Source organism: Stegostoma tigrinum, chromosome 8 (assembly GCF_030684315.1).
Source record: "Stegostoma tigrinum isolate sSteTig4 chromosome 8, sSteTig4.hap1, whole genome shotgun sequence".
Classification (NCBI taxonomy): Eukaryota; Metazoa; Chordata; class Chondrichthyes; order Orectolobiformes; family Stegostomatidae; genus Stegostoma; species Stegostoma tigrinum.
Window position 1 is genome coordinate 84,481,839 of NC_081361.1, and position 17,056 is coordinate 84,498,894.

General features: G+C 39.6%; 1 protein-coding gene across 2 annotated transcripts in view; it reads left to right on the forward strand.

The window, feature by feature from the left end:
- The first annotated feature begins 11,844 nt into the window (after nucleotides 1–11,844).
- LOC125456155 (rho GTPase-activating protein 29-like) overlaps nucleotides 11,845–17,056 on the forward strand; it is a 113,554-nt gene continuing 108,342 nt past the window's right edge. Inside the window, exons 1-2 of one of the 2 annotated variants that reach the window (XM_048538943.2) lie at nucleotides 11,845–12,024; nucleotides 14,965–15,309. In XM_048538943.2, the coding sequence (XP_048394900.2) occupies nucleotides 15,054–15,309 (256 nt within the window). In that variant the 5' untranslated portion in view covers nucleotides 11,845–12,024; nucleotides 14,965–15,053. Of the gene's footprint in view, nucleotides 12,025–12,920; nucleotides 12,937–14,964; nucleotides 15,310–17,056 lie in introns of those variants that run through there. The other variant, XM_059648064.1, reaches the window with a different exon arrangement.

The window sequence follows — 17,056 nt, forward strand, 5'->3', positions numbered from 1 at the left end:
CTTAGACAGCACCTACAAAACATACAACTACTGCCATCTACACGGACACGGAGAGCAGATATATTTGAATACCACTCCCCTCCAAGCCCATAACCATGCTGACTTGGAAAATATCCCAAAATTCTGAAACTCACCCCCTGATGCCATTGTGGGTGTACCTACATGAAATGGATTGCAGCAGTTCACAAAGGCAGCTCACCACCAACTTCTCAATGGCAAATATGGATGAGTAATAAATGCTGGCCCAGCCAGTGATGTCCTCATCCCTTAATGAATCAAAAAGACATTTTGTATTTAAAAAACTAATGATTTTCAGAGCAAAGGCAGAAACTGCTCCAAATAATAAACCTTCAGTGTTCTTTAAGAGTAAGATTTTAGAATAAAATAGATTTTTATTTATTCCTCAAATTAACAGTACATTAAGTTTCTGATAACAAAACGAAACACAGTATCAAAAGCACGAAGTTACATTCCTGCATACCAAATGCCTCATCCAAATCACTTTTTCAGTACACAGTTTGAAAGTCTAGAATGTAGCAACTAAATTATTCGCATACCACTAACTAGGATTTCAGTGTTTTAACATAAAATAACTTTCGAAATACAAACAAATTCATAACTGCTCATAAAACATCCCCACACACATGCTATGATAACTCCCACCAAATAGCACACATTTCTTTCTGGAGAATGATAAGGATGTGAAACAATTTGTTAATTATGACAGAATTTTGAATAATACTTCTGCAAGTACAAGGACAAAACAATGTTAATCTCATTAAATGTTCCTAGGCTGAATATCACTCAACAAGAACAGCAAGCAATATGATTGTGATTAGATTGTATTAGCATAGAATATTTGAATCTACTACAAAATCTAGAAAGCAAATCATTATGGCTCATCTACTAGAATTTCATAAAGCCTGAATGCCAAGTGTAACTTATGATTCAGAACATACTTTCAATAAAAGTATTTGGAGAAAACCAGTTAAAGAGACACTGCGTTTCAATAGACCCATTTACTGATAGCTGTTAATTATATTTCATTCTGAACACTAAATTTACTTAACATATTACTTAGATTGCACCACCTACCTCCTGGTGCAAATTTTAAAATAACAAATAGATTTAAATTAAATGTGGTTTTCAGTAAAACCAAGCATCATCATCATAGACCACAGGATCCGTACAGTGTAGAAGCAGGCCATTTAACCCATCAAGATCACACTAAACCTTTTAACAGCATCCCACCCCATCCTTGTAACCCTGCATTTCCCGTGACTAATTGACTTAACCTGCACCAGCCTACAGGACAATTTAGCACAGCTAATCCACCAGCTAATAATGCATGTAAACTCACTGTTTCAACATCACACATCCCTTATGCATCTCTGCAGAACACAGCATATGCTGGATGATACTATCAGATTCAGGTATTAGTTTTTATTTCAAAAGGATGCTGCATGAAAGATCGGTACCTAACTCATCATAGTGCCAGTCCTTTGGTGAATCTGTAGCTTGATTGGCAGTAGCTGAAAGTACCAGCTAAGTTATCATACTTCTCCAAAGAGAAACCAGGAAAATTAGAAGTATTTCATGTGTGGTCAATGTTATCATGTAGTTGAAAGTTAGACATGATTATTAGGATCTAAGAAAAAATAAAATGAAGTTTATAACAAAAACTGAAATAGAAGTAAAAAAAAGACAGATGATAGTAATGATTATGGTGTGGCATTTAAATATTGTGGTTTTGGCATCATAACACATTTGCTTCTAACTTTTGAAACACTTAGGATAGGTATAATTATTGTACAACGATCTTTGGCTTACACTTAACATAGCGTTGATATTTTAAACTCTAATTTTAGAGACAATAAGCATTATTGTCAATGGCAAACTTTATCTGCTCCTCCAAAATTTAAGTAGCTCTAAACTTCTTGCAGAAATATTTGCATCATCTCTAACTACGGGTGAGGTACCTGATGACTGCAGGGTAGCTAACGTAGTACCTTTGTTTAAGAAAGGTTGTAAGGAGAAACTGGAGAAATATCGACCTGTGTGTCTGACTTCAGTTGGGGGCAAATTTTTGGAGGTGATTACAAGAGATAGGATTTATGGACATTTAGAAAGGCAAACATTGATTAGGGATAGCCAGCATAGTTTCGTATGAAGAAAATCGTGTCCCACAAACTTGATTGAATTTTTTGTGGAAGTTATCAAAAAGATTGATAAGGGCAGAGCAATGGATGTTGTTTACTTGGACTTTAGCAAAAACTTTGACAAGGTTCCACATGGTAGACAAATTAGTAAAGTTAGGTGTCAAGGGATTCAGGTAGAGCTTGCCGATTGGATACATAATTGTCTTAACAGCAGGACATAGAGAGTAATGGTGGAGGGTTGCTTTTCAGACTGGAGGCCCGTGACCAATGGTGTTCCACAGGTATCAGTTCTGGGTCTTTTTTTCAATTATATAAATGATTTGGATGAGAACATAGAAGGCATGGTTAGTAAGTTTCCAGATGACACTAAACTTAGTGGCATAGCAAACAGTGAATAAGGTTTTCTAAGATTACAAAGAGATCTTGATCAAATGGGTAAATGGGCTGAAAAATGGCAGATGGAATTCAATCTGGATAAATGTGAGGTATTGCATTTTGGTACAACAAACAAGGGTAGGGCTTATACAATTAATGATAGGGCCTTGAGTCGTGTTGTAGAACAGAGGTACCTAGGAGTGCAAGTAAATAATTCTTTGAAGTTTGCGCCACACGTAGACAATAGCATGCTTGCCTTCATTGCTCCATCCTTCGAGTACAGGTTGTACAGGACAGTTGTGAGGCCTTGACTAGAATTCTGTGCCCAGTTCCAGTCTCTCATTTGTAGGAAGGATGTTGGAGAGAACTCAGAAGAGATTAACCAGGATGTTGCCAGTAACAGAAGGTTTCAGTTATAAACAAAGGCTGGGAAATTTTTCATTGGAGTGTAGGAGATTGAGAGGCGACCTTTTAGAGGTTTATAAAGTGAGGGGTGTAGATAGAGTTAATGGTAGTTGTCTTTTCCCTAGGATGTGGGATTTCAAGACTAGGGGACACATTTTTAAGGCAGGAGGACAAAGATTTTAAAAAAGACATGAAGGACTATCTTTTTTAAACAGAGGGTGGTTTGCACGTGGAACAAACTTCCTGAGGAAGTAGTGGATGTGGGTACAATTACAATGTTTAAAAGGCATTTGAATAACTACATGAATAGGAAAGGTTTCAAGGGCTATGGGGCCAGGATCAGGCAGGTGGGACTGGTTTAGTTGGGATTATGTTCAGCACGGGTTAGTTGGACTGACTGGTCTGTTTCCATGCTCTATGACAAAATGGTCAATCTCATGCACTACTATTAAAATTGGGTAGAAATTTGGGGACTCACCCAAAACTTTAAACAGAAAGCATGAGAAAATTGGGCACAAGGCAAAAAACAACTTCTTTGGCAGCAGGTTAAACATTTGCTATTAAGTTCTCAGAGCTTTTCAGGGAGGCAGGATTTCTGGTTGTGAACCTGTTTTGAATACATGACTATGTCATGAATTATCATTAATACCCTAGCCACGTTGAAATTACATTCACAGGCACAATTTTGCTTGGCAAAAACAGGAAATAAGCCTGTTCACAATATATATGAGGCATGTATGTTATTAACTAATATTGTCTGATGGAATGCTTGAGACCTAATGGAATGAAGGAACAGGTGATACATTAATTAAGGGATAATTGGATGTGCATTACTTGTATAAATATGGGCAGTTAAGGAGTTGATTTAAGGGTCTTTGATGGTGCAGTGGTACTGTCCCTACCGCTGGACCCAGATTCAAATATTGCCTGTTCCAAAGGTATTTCATAACATCTGTAAACATCTAAAATTTTCACTAAATCAGACTCTGTTCAAGTTCAGTTCTCTTCTTGTGTATAAACATTGTTAGGGCAGGATGGTTGAGTCAAATAATAATGTTGCAGGGTACACTTTTTTCCAAAAAATGAGCATTATGACCAATGGAAAAATGAAATTATCATATAGACCTGGGATATTTCTTTACCAAAGAGAAAACAAGATATGGCCTCAGCATGTTCTATTGCCATATAAAAGCAGATAAAAAGCAATTTTTTTTAGAATTGGAGTCTGATAATTTGAACACAGATAAATGTTTGGACAGATTGTTAAGTTGTGGATGAAATTTATCAAAAAAGATAGCGAAGCAGGAGGTGGATCTCATGAACACAACTTCAAATGTGTAGGATGAAAGAAAGTTAAGATGCAATTTCAGGTCTAGGGTAGAGGTTAGAGGAAAATGAAATAACTCCACAGACGTGGGTATCCCATCACCAAGTCACCCTTTGTTTACACAAGAACAGTCCTTCAGTCCTTGACTTTAGTACTGCCTTTTCAATATCATCTCTCAGAGCAAAAGCTTCTTTTTTTGTCCTCTACAGTGTGGAAACAGGCCCTTCGGCCCAACAAGTCCACACCGCCCCTTGCAGCATCCCACCCACACCCATCCCCCTATAGCCCACACACCCCTGAACACTACGGGCAATTTAGCATGGCCAATCCACCTCACCTGCACATTTTTGGACTGTGGGAGGAAACCAGAGCACCCGGAGGAAACCCCCACAGACCCAGGGAGAATGTGCAAACTTCACACAGACAGTTGCCCAAGGCTGAAATCGAACCTGGGTCCCTGGTCTCCGACATACCCCCTTTTTATCTGCCAATCAGCATTCCCTACTTGGGCAAGATTAACAGACCCTGTCAGGGTACTCATATTCTATGATGTCCAGCTGGCTGACCTCCTTACAATCACTACAGAAGTCTTTACAGGAAGTTTGACAAGGTCATGTTGTAGAAAGTAGGGTTGAAGCAGGGATAGCTGATCAATTGTTTTCATCTTAGTGACAAAGAAGCCCATCAGCTCTTTATAATTATTGTTGCAGTTGAGGGTGAAGGAGCAGAAGGAGCAGAAGCAGAAGGGTCTATCATTTGTGATAGAGAAAAGAAGATGCAGTTTAGCGTTACATTCCAAAGGGAATAGTAAATGCAGACATATTTCAGCCCTACTTTAAGTTGATATTTAAAGAATGAAGGCTGTGCCAAATATCAAGCTGTAATCACACTACCTTACAAATGATGGCGCTGCAGCACGTGACTATCATTTTGTTTCAATTAAGGTCAGGCAAGTTTTACACAGCAACTTCCATTCTAAATGTGGACGTTTAAGGTACTACTTGTCTTGTAAACCTGAATTCCTAAATTTTTTGCCCTTTGATATCATCCAACATGTTCTCCTTTCACAATATAATTTTATTTGTATTTTAAATACAAGATACAGAATTGGCTGGCCAACAGAAGACAGCGAGTGGTAGTAGAAGGAAAATATTCTGCCTGGAAGTCAGTGGTGAGTGGAGTTCCACAGGGCTCTGTCCTTGGGCCTCTACTGTTTGTAATTTTTATTAATGACTTGGACGAGGGAATTGAAGGATGGGTCAGCAAGTTTGCAGACGACACAAAGGTCGGAGGTGTCGTTGACAGTGTAGAGGGCTGTTGTAGGCTGCAGCGGGACATTGACAGGATGCAGAGATGGGCTGAGAGGTGGCAGATGGAGTTCAACCTGGATAAATGCGAGGTGATGCATTTTGGAAGGTCGAATTTGAAAGCTGAGTACAGGATTAAGGATAGGATTCTTGGCAGCGTGGAGGAACAGAGGGATCTTGGTGTGCAGATACATAGATCCCTTAAAATGGCCACCCAAGTGGACAGGGTTGTTAAGAAAGCATATGGTGTTTTGGCTTTCATTAACAGGGGGATTGAGTTTAAGAGTCGTGAGATCTTGTTGCAGCTCTATAAAACTTTGGTTAGACCGCACTTGGAATACTGCGTCCAGTTCTGGGCACCCTATTATAGGAAAGATGTGGATGCTTTGGAGAGGGTTCAGAGGAGGTTTACCAGGATGCTGCCTGGACTGGAGGGCTTATCTTATGAAGAGAGGTTGACTGAGCTCGGTCTCTTTTCATTGGAGAAAAGGAGGAGGAGAGGGGACCTAATTGAGGTATACAAGATAATGAGAGGCATAGATAGAGTTGATAGCCAGAGACTATTTCCCAGGGCAGAAATGACTAGCACGAGGGGTCATAGTTTTAAGCTGGTTGGTGGAAAGTATAGAGAGGATGTCAGAGGCAGGTTCTTTACGCAGAGAGTTGTGAGAGCATGTAATGCGTTGCCAGCAGCAGTTGTGGAAGCAAGGTCATTGGGGTCATTTAAGAGACTGCTGGACATGTACATGGTCACAGAAATTTGAGGGTGCATACATGAGGATCAATGGTCGGCACAACATTGTGGGCTGAAGGGCCTGTTCTGTGCTGTACTGTTCTATGTTCTATGTTCTATGTTCTAAAACAAAATACCGTGCTTTATTGACTGACAGTGAATACCACCTGATGCTTCAGAGATAGTAGGAACTACAGATGCTGGAGAATCTGAGATAACAAGGTGTAGTGCTGGATGAACACAGCAGGCCAAGCAGCATCAGAGGAGCAGGAAAGCTGATGTTTCGGGCCTAGACCCTTCTTCAGAAAAATGTTTCGTTTGACACTTCAGAGGACTTTTGACAGCCTTTATTTTATACCATCTGCAAATACGTGTCAAGTTTCCTCCAGTTCTGTATTCAAATTATTGACAGGCACAGCAAATAGAAATAATTTCAGAACAAAACTACAGGAAACAACAATGTTCACTTTGAATCACCCTAAGAAACAGCTGATATTTATTACAGTTTCCCCATTAAATTCCATACCCATTAATCTTTCCAAATCACCTGGGATATTTTATCATAGTCTCATTAGTTTATTTACACCCGCATTTGCATACCCAATCTGCATTTTCCAAAGAACTCTATCAGATTTTTTGAAAGCATTCCCTTCCTTACTGAATCTCCATGTTGGATGCATGTGCTTGGTTTTTCTTCGTTGTTAAATATATTTTTATGTGCATTTAATCTGTTATAAAAGATTCAAAATATATCCCTTAGTGTTAAATTTTAAATGATGATTTATAATCACACAGGTTAACTCTGTCCCTTTTGAAAACGGATACCACAGGGTCATCCACCTTTCTTCTGACACAGGTTAGCTTGAAATAAAATCCAAACTATAATTCCTAAGGATTTTCATATGTCATTGGCAATCTTATATCCTTTTGCTTAAATAAATTCTACAATAATTTTTATCATATTCCTTATCTCACTTACCACCTCTGCAAAGTTTACCTCCACCACAATATCTTTTTATAAACGTATTCTCTGCAATACCAGGTAAGGAATTTTAATGATGGAAAATTAGGGTGTTACAGAGTCACCACTGAAAGAATGATGCAATAGATTTACATCAGTAGTTTCATTCTAAACAGACACACAGAAATTTAGAAGGAATAGCTGATACAAAATTGTGACATCAAGAAACAAGAGCTTGTGCACAGGTTGCGTGCAGATGTAAGATTTTCAGTATACAGAAAGCATACATTTTTTGCAAAGTTATAAGTTGGAATAACATGGTAATTCGTGAATGCAAGTTATCCCTTGTGTCATGTAATATCTTATAATAAGTAAACCTATATGGTTAAGTGCTTAATACTGCAATTTTAAATTAAACATGGATTGTACAATTTTAAGTCCATAATCTGTATATAATGTATGTAGAATCGTAAACAATTCTGGAAAATGAAGTACATATGTTTCTTGTTACAGAAAATTTGTGTTCATCAAGGCAAGGGATGTTAATGACGAGATGGAGCATTTCTCACTTTAGATACATGCTTCAGCAGAAAGCACACTCAGTTCAGCTCATTTATCATAGGGTTACTTTCCTCTATTGCATCAATGTGTTTTAGCTTCAGAATACCACCAAGTATTACACTGTGCAATTTTTCTAAGTTTGGCGCCTACAGGTTTTTTTTGCAATAGAGGTCATTCTCAACTGAAACCTAATTGGGACTAGATTGAGACAACATGAACGGAATTTGCACATATTCCAACTAGGTAATCTGTGTGAGCCAGAATTGATCCCAGTCCTAAAATACAGACAAAAGCAAAATACAGCAGAAGCTAAAAATCTGAAAGAAAAATAGAAAATGCTGGAATGTCAACTGGTCAGACAGAATCTAAATGGAGAGACAGAGATAATATTACAGATGCACAAACTTTCTAACTTGCAGTATAGATTCAGCATTTTCCACTTTTATTTCCCATATCTAGAACACTAGTATTGAACCAATCATACACGATACATTTTTCTTTGTAAAATTCTTTCCTAGTTCTGATGACACATGCATGAGTCTGGTGTAGCATCATGATTAAAACTACAGCACCCAGAGGAAACTGCACAGACACGGGAGAATGTGCAAACTCCATGCACACAGTTGGCCAAGGACAGAATCAAACCTGGGTCCTTGGGGCATCAGTGCTAACTGCTGGGCCACCATGCCACTTTTAGATTGGAGTTGAAAGTGGTGTTACCCAGATACATGGAAACATAGAAGAATAGACCAGGAGGAGGCCATTTGGCCATTTAAGTCTCTTCCACCATTCTTCATAATTATCGCTGATCATCCAATTTAATAGCTTAATCCTGCTCTCCCCCCATAATCGTTGATCCCATTCGCTCCAAATGCTATATCTAATCGCCTCTTGAATACATTCGATGTTCTGGCATCAACTACTTCCTGTGATTAATGAATTTCACAGGCTCACCACTCTTTGGGTGAAGAAATGTCTCTCCAACTCCGTCCTAAATCATCCACCCCAAATCTTCATACTACTGTGACCCCTGGTTATGGACACATCCATCATCAGGAACATCCTCCCTGTATCTACCCTGTGCAATCCTGTTTGAATTTTTTAAGTATTTCGAGATCTTCCCCAATTCGTCTGAACCCTAACAAAAACAACCCCAACCTCATCAACCTCTCCTCGTACGTCAAACACACCATCCTTAGAATCAACCTGGTAAATCTTGGCTGCACTCCCTCAAGAGTAAGAGCGTCCTTTCTCAGAAAAGGATGCCAAAATTGCACTGAATATTCCAGGTGTGGTCTCACCAAGGCCCTGCACAACTGCAACCACAGATCCCTGTTCCTGTATACAAAACCTTATGGAAGGAAGGCCAACATACAATTTTCCTTCTTTACTGCCTGCTGCACCTGCATGCTTACCTTCAGCAATTGGCACACAAGGAAACCAGGTCCTGCGGCACACTCCCCTCTCACAATTTACAGTCATTAAAGACACGGATTTCAGGACTTGCTTTTTCTGATTTTTATAAGCCATTTGGAGATGAGTATTGAGGACAAAATCTCTAATTTTGCAGATGATACTAAGCTAGGGAGAATAGTGAATTGTAAGGATGATTTTGAGTGATTTCAGAGGAACATTGACAAGTTGACCAAATAGGCAAACACATGGCAGATGAAATTCAATACAGAAAAATGTGAGGTAATGCATTTTGATTGAAAAAACACATAGAGACAATACCGGCTCAATGTTACAACTTTGAGGGAAGTACAGGAACAGAGAGACCTCAGAGTTCACATGCATAATTCTCTGGCCAGGCAAGTTGAAACAGTTGTTAAAGCTTACAGGATCCTTGGGTTTATAATTAGAGGCAAAGAGTATAAAAACAAGGAAGTGATGTTTCACCTATACAAATCATTGGTTATACCACTTTTGGGATATTGTGTTCAGTTCTCAATACCTTTATTTAAGGAAGAATTTTAAGCCCTGGAGAGAATGCAAAGAAAATTTACTAGAATGATACCAGGAATGAGGCATTTTGGATACAAGGAAAGATTATAGAAATTGGGCTTCCTCTCCTTGGAGAAGATCAAGAGGTGAACTGATTGAAGTGTTCAAAATTATGAACAAGTTTGACAGGGCAAAGAACAACGTTCTGTTTCTACTAAATGTGCTTCAGTAACGGGGGAATCACAATTTCAAGATTGTCAGCAGGACGGTTAGGAGTGGAATAAAGAGAAATGTTTTTATTCAATTATTATGATTTGGAATGCTTTGGGAGATTGGTGGGGGTAGATTCCATGTGAGATTTTAAAAGAGCTGGTTTATATGTTTGAAAGTGATGAATTTAGAGAGCTACAACAGTAGAAGGAGATGAGATGATTCTGATAATTGCAAAGCAAGATTTTTAAAAAATAACTAAAAATAAACATAATTAAATAGCATTATATACTGTGTTGTCTTAAAATCCTATGTTTGGAGGTGTAGTCAACACAGGAATTTTGATGTGGAACACTAAAATTTGTCCTTGCGACTTCTACTCTGCTTTCTAGTCATATTACAGGCTTGCAACACACACTCAACCTTTATAAATGTTTATTATAAACAGGTTATTAGATGTTTAATTTTGCAATAATTTTTTTCTAATTAAAGTCATAATTCATTGCAATTTACAAGATTACTGTCTGAGAGTGGGTTTGAGGAAAATATCTTGCAGTGACATGAATTTTCTGAATCTTGTAAACAAAATAATGTGAATAAGCTATTGGCGTTATTGTAAAAGTGTGAAAATATTTTAAGAACGTCATCTTTTCCTTCCTCCTCAAACCATAAACGTATCAAAGGGCCTTCACATTCCTGTCATCTTGCAGAACAGTAATTTAGTGTTCAGTAGTCTGTGCGCATTGCCTACCTTAGGTATGCGGTTTACCCATAGATTTCATCTTACATTTCAGTACAGACGGAATGCTCCAATGGCTTAAGAAATGAGTTAAAAGCTGATCATTCATTTCAGAAATCTAACAGGCTGATAGCAGAAAAGAGAAACGCCGTGGAAAAACAAAGTGTTAGCCATCCCCACGTTACGTGCAATGTTTTATCATTGACTAACAGGGAAACAGAATTTTTCAAACGATCTGTTTTACAATTCGTACTAAGATGTCTACAGTTCGTGTTTTTTTTCGGTCTGTCCCATGATACGCTTCACTTAAGGACAAGAGAGTGGCATCAGCACTTAACAGACTTTCATTTAAAGCCAATCTTGAATAGCTGCCAGTGTGTTTGCAAGAGCTACACAGGCAATATTTTGTCTAGTTTAACCCCTTGTTCTCAATTTCAACAAACAGCATGACAGTTTTCAAGTCCAAATACCTCAGTCTATGATAATATCAATGTGCCATTTATTATCGAATCTAATAACAAATTATCGCCCTTTTGGTACAGAAAGCCAATACTCTAATTAATAGCATTAGCATTAAAACTTTGGGATGACATGTAACAGTAGTCTCAATATTATTGGTTCCTCATGGAAACCAACAGCCAAACCTTGATCGCGACTGCGCCTCTAACTTGTAAATGTTAAATCCATGGTGTTGAACTGAAGGAGGGAAGGTGGGGGAGAAGAGAGAGAACAAGCAATTTAATTGCACTGCAACAGAGACTGTTCGTCTGCAGGGTAGTTTTTATACACGGTCGCAGCTTGTCCGAGTACCTCCTGGCAGACGTGGAAACATTTAAAAGTTGCAATGAAAGATTAAAAATCAAAATGCGACCACCAGCATGCCCCTGACCCTACCATTGCAACCAGACCCGTAATCCTTCTGAAGTTTCACCTGTTGTTATAGATTCCAGAGGGGGTGGGGTGGAAGAAGGGGTAAAGGGCCGGGGGAGGGCGGGAGGTATGCGGGGTAAAGGGCGGGGCGGGGCTGCGGGTGGAGGGCAGGGCACCGTCAACCCTCAGCCAATCGGCGACCAGGCATTGCGGCCCACGTGGGTTTGAGGGCGGGCAGCGGCCAAGTGTGAAGGTAAACGGGTGACGGATGGGCTTTTCATACCGACCGCCGTCAGAGGAGGAGTGGGCCGAGGGAAGCATTAAAACTCTACATTTCACGCCGCCAGCCTCAGGCAGGCGAAGCGTTTCCAAAATTATAACCACAATGATCGTAAGGCGATTAAAGAAATCCGGAGATACCTTCGTAAGGCGGGTAAGTTCGCTCTAATTTCTCCCGATTGCTGGAGCCGTTTGATTGCGGGTTTAAAAAAACGAGAAAATATTTACTTTCCATCCTCAAAACAGAAACAGTAAAAGGCGACTGCACGTTTCCCAACCACCCCCCCCCCCCTCAAAAGAAAACGCAGAATCGACATTGATTTGAAATTGATTCCAATTTCTGTCGAGCTGTTCGGGGAACTCTGTCCGATGGGTGCCTGTCTCCCCGTTTAAACGGTGACCGTTACTCGGGTTTTCCAGGGCTCGCCCTGCGATATGTGGCGCGCGCACCCCTTCACGTCAGGCTCGCGGCGGCCTTTTGATACGTCCACCGCCCCTGCCCAACCCCAAACTGAGGGGGTTTCCCCCTCCTTTCCCACACCAATCCTTCTGCCCTCCCCCCCCCCCCCCCACCCCACCCCTGAAACTGTTAGGGGTCTCCCGCAATGAGTAGAAACCCACCCCCACCTCCTGCACCCCTTTTTGCAGATTTCTACCCCCCCCTTTCATCCCAACCACCCCTGAATGCAAACCGGGTCCACGTTGCCCTGTGCTGCCCGTGTTCGAAGTTACTGCTTTGATGAAGACATTTCTCACTCCATTTAAAAAAAAATCCTTTGGGGAAGTTTCAGATTTAGGGAGGCTTAAATTGGAGGGAAGGGTTGATGGGGTGAAATGAGAGCGGCGGCGTGTGTAGTAACAGCCCCTGAGGTTGGGTGGGAGAGCCTGGACCGGTGGGTGAGTGGGTGCGGAGCTGTTTAACTTAAAGGAATGCGAGACATTCAGTGCCAGATAAGAGAGCCGCACCTCGCAAGGGTTATCAGCAGTGAATCTGTTTCTTTATGTTCAAAAGAAGCAGCTTCACAATCAACACGTCTTCATTGGTTTCATCTGAGCGTGAGCGCATGTACTGTGTTGAAAAACCAATGTTTTTTTCGGATGTTAGTGAGCGTGGCTTTTCGACTTTTTTTTTCAAGTGCCTCTATCGGAGAGGATCGATCGATGTCGGCGAAACCGCGTTGATTTTTCTTTTATTATCCATCTGTACTGCTCGTTGCTGTACAGTAATCAAACTTGTAGTGAAATAACTGTAAAATAATAACTGTAAAATAACTAAGAAAAGTGATTGTGGAGGAGTCTGACACCGAAATGTGTTCCTGTTCTCGGTTGTAAACAGGATAGTCTCTTACGACACAAGTTATGGCATTGATGTTATTATTGTGATATTGATGTTATGGATTATCAGATTAGAAAAATAAAAACGGCGAGAGATATAGCTCATCGGAGTATATATTTGCCCCATTTGTGCCAGTTAGTGTTACAGTTTTGATGAATACGTAATTTTTTGACCTCATCGCATCCCACCTCCATGTATTGATGATGTTCCCATCCACTCTGGGCAGTGCACGAGTGGATTCATCGCAATGTAATTTTTATTTATAATCGGTTATAGAAATTTCGTTAATATGATGTACCTGAGTAACCAGACTTCAGTGACAATGTTCAAGAGCTTTGGAACCGAGAACAAGACTACTATGCATTGTTTTCTGTGACATTTGAAGCGTCTATAAATGGAAAGTATACAAGGAAAGTACCTTGTGCGTTGCCGATATTAATACAGAAAAATGGTAGAGCCTTGGTAGCTGAGAAAACTATTGAACCATTTAGGAGTGGCAACAATTTAGTGGTATAATCGCTAGATAATTAATCCAGAGACCTAGGTAATGTTCTGGGCACCTGGGTTTGAATCCGCTCAGGACAGATGGTGGCATTTGAACTCCGCAAAGATCTGGACTTTAAAATTTCATGATGTCTTCTCTACTTTAATATCAGCAACAGACTGAAGTTGTTAGCATTGAGGTACTTTCCACAAGTTCCATTTACAGACTTGTAGCAGAGTCATGCTTAAAATGTCACAATGAAAATACTGCATAATTGTTTTGTTCTCTATTCCAAAACACTCTGAAGGTTGCTCAGATATATTCCCATATTAACATTTACATTACAGATTGTATTGTATTGTATTTTTACAATGAGCCAGCTGATCCATATCCCAGAATGTCTAGGAACGTCAGAACTTGAAAGTAAGATGTCAAGTGGTCAAACGATTACAAACTCCTGTAAAATTGTAGTGCTAATTGATACAAATGGGGCAAACATACATGGTGATAAACTAAACTATATCTTTGGCTGTTTTCATGTCTAATAATGACCTCCAAAATGTAGCTGGTTATCATGAAAAACACATCTAGTTCACTAATTTTTCTGAAGGGTCCAGACTCAAAACACCAGTTTTCCTGCTCCTTTGAGGCTGCCTGGCCTGATGTGTTCATCCAGCTCTACACCTTGTTATCTAGTTCACTAACGTCCATTTTATGGAGGGAAACTGCCATCTTGGTCTGACCTATATGTGACTCCAGACCCACAGCAATGTGGTTGACTCTCAACTGCCCTTTGGTCACTTAAAGTGAGCAATGCATGTAGGCCTAGTCATCCTGTGAATGAATTTTAATAAAGAACCAAAAGAAAATTTGGAATAATATTTCCCATATGAAGGAAAACTGAAGTGTGGGCTGAGAAAAACTGATTATTCTTCAATGCCTGTTAAAACATGGTTATTACTCTTCTAATTGCCTAGAAAAATTGCCAGTGGAGGTGATGGAAGCAGGTACATTAGCAACTTTTAAGGCATATCTTGATATACACAGGAACAGGAAGCGACTAGAGGGATAGAAATTGTGCAAGGGGAATAAGTAGCAGGTCTAAGTAAGGACTAGGAATTGGCGCAGGCTTAGTGGGCCACATGGCCTGATCCTGTGCTGTATTGTATTTGTATTAATGTTGGAAGAATTGTTTTTAATGTTCTATTAAGTGGTAGTATTGAAGTTATCTTGCATTTCTGACTGAAACTTTTGTATTCTCTTTTTTGTTGCAGGATCCATCATCCTAAACCACTTTGTAAATGGTTTTTTAGCATCAACTACAGATTGCCCTAAAAAATTTGCAAGCAGGGCAGCAGCTGGGATGTTGCGACAGGCTGTTGGAAGTAATAAACGTGGTTTTGCCCGTTTGTCCAATTCAAACTTCTTTGCCTTGCCCAGCTCAGGAAACTGGAGTATGGGCCGAAGTACAAAAAGCGGTTCAGTCAGCAGCATCAGCTCCAACTCTGATTGTTATGACAGTCCAGTTGTGGATCCAGAATATATTATGCAATTGGTGAATGATGTAAGGAAGTTTGCAGATGTACTAGAGCGTTTGAAAGAAGCCTTTCATTCAGAAGGTGTGTCATTTACTTAATTTCCTTTAATTTCTTGATTTGTAGCTTGAAATTAGAATAATGTAAGTGATAAACTTTTGCATGCTTTGAATCAGCCAAAAAGTTGAATAAAAGGTGAGGGCCATTAAGTTGATATTATCTTGTAAAGTGTATCTTTTCTAGTTAAGTATCAACAATTAGTGTTATTATACAATGTGCCTTTGTCTTTCTCCCATTGGCAATAGCCATCAACAGTAGACGAGTTACTTACAAATCTTAAATATATTTAGAATCAAAGTTTATCTTCCGTTCTTGGGGTGTGGATACTTTTAAAAGACTTGAATTTATATTTTTGCTTCTTGTCACCTGGAGGTGGTGATGCTGGGCTGCCTTAATCAACAACTGTCACTGTGATGATTGCTGTTGTGAGGAAAGTTCCAGTAGGATTGAAGACAAGTTCATTTTCTTCTTAATATATGTCACATCGGGATAATATGTGCCTTAAAAAAAAATACATTGTATTGTAGATCTAACCAGTGTAGAGCTGGATGAACACAGCTGGCCTAGCAGCATCAGAAGAGCAGGAAAGCTGACACTTCGGGTCTGGGCCCTTCTTCAGAAAATCTGGAAGGGGTCCATTTTCTGACGAAGGGTCCAGACCCGAAGTGTCAGCTTTCCTGCTTGGCCTGCTGTGTTCATCCAGCTCTACACCTTGTTATTTCAGATTCTCCAGCATCGACAGTTCCTATTATCTCTCTCTCTAGATTGTTTATTATATTCTTGAATATCTTTGTCCCTAATTGAGTAAAGTGGAAGGGTTTGTCTCTTTTCTGAAGAAGCCATGGAGAGTTTCTTAATTCAACAATTCAGATGATAGATTGTAAAAGCAAATGTTGAGAACTCTGAAACATTTTTGCAGGATTATTTGATGATTTTAAGAAATTTATACTTGTTTCTTTAAGTGAGTTGTTGAGATCCCAGTCAGCCTGTTGATGAGAGTGACTGATATGTTGTAGATTTGTGACCATCCGTGTATGAGTGCGTACGTGCCCTGGAACTGTGTGAAAAATAAACTTCTGTAAGTTGAATTTGATGTAGTGATTTTGAGGTTAATGTTCATTCTCGAAGCTAAACCTCTTGCTTCTTCCCCAAGTTTGGACCCTGTTTGTACTATCTCTAATTAAGTTTTACTGGCTGCTTTATTCAGTATAGATGCATATCTTCAAATTTCCTGATTTGTTGTAAGAATTCATCTTGCAGAGACAGGCTATGAATGAAGGAAATTTCATTTCACTGTTGAACTAAGGTAGATCTACAAAGCAATAACTTAAACGGTTGTTTTGTTTTTCTGCTCCTTGACTATGCAACTTCGCAATACTAGAGAAATGCACATTGGTACAAACAATTCAGTAACATGAAAAGAATGGGAGTGATGAGATTTGAAACTGAAATGTAATTTTGTCTTTTGACTTGTTGGTTCCATTACATAACACCATTTTTAAAAAATAGAAAAAAGAGTAGGCTGTTTGGCCCCTTCTGTCTGTTTGGCCATTCAAAAGGATCTGATATTACAGAATCCTGTTTTTTTTTCTTTCTTTTCCCCATAAGCCTTGATTCCCCTACTGATGAATAATCTCTCTATCTCAGCCTTAAATATACAAAGTATTCAGCCCCCACAGTGCTCTCTGCCAAGACGCTCTAAAGAAACTCAATGCCCAAGAAGGTCCAGCAGGCGTCACCCTCTGGCTCTAGACACTCCCATCAGCGGAAA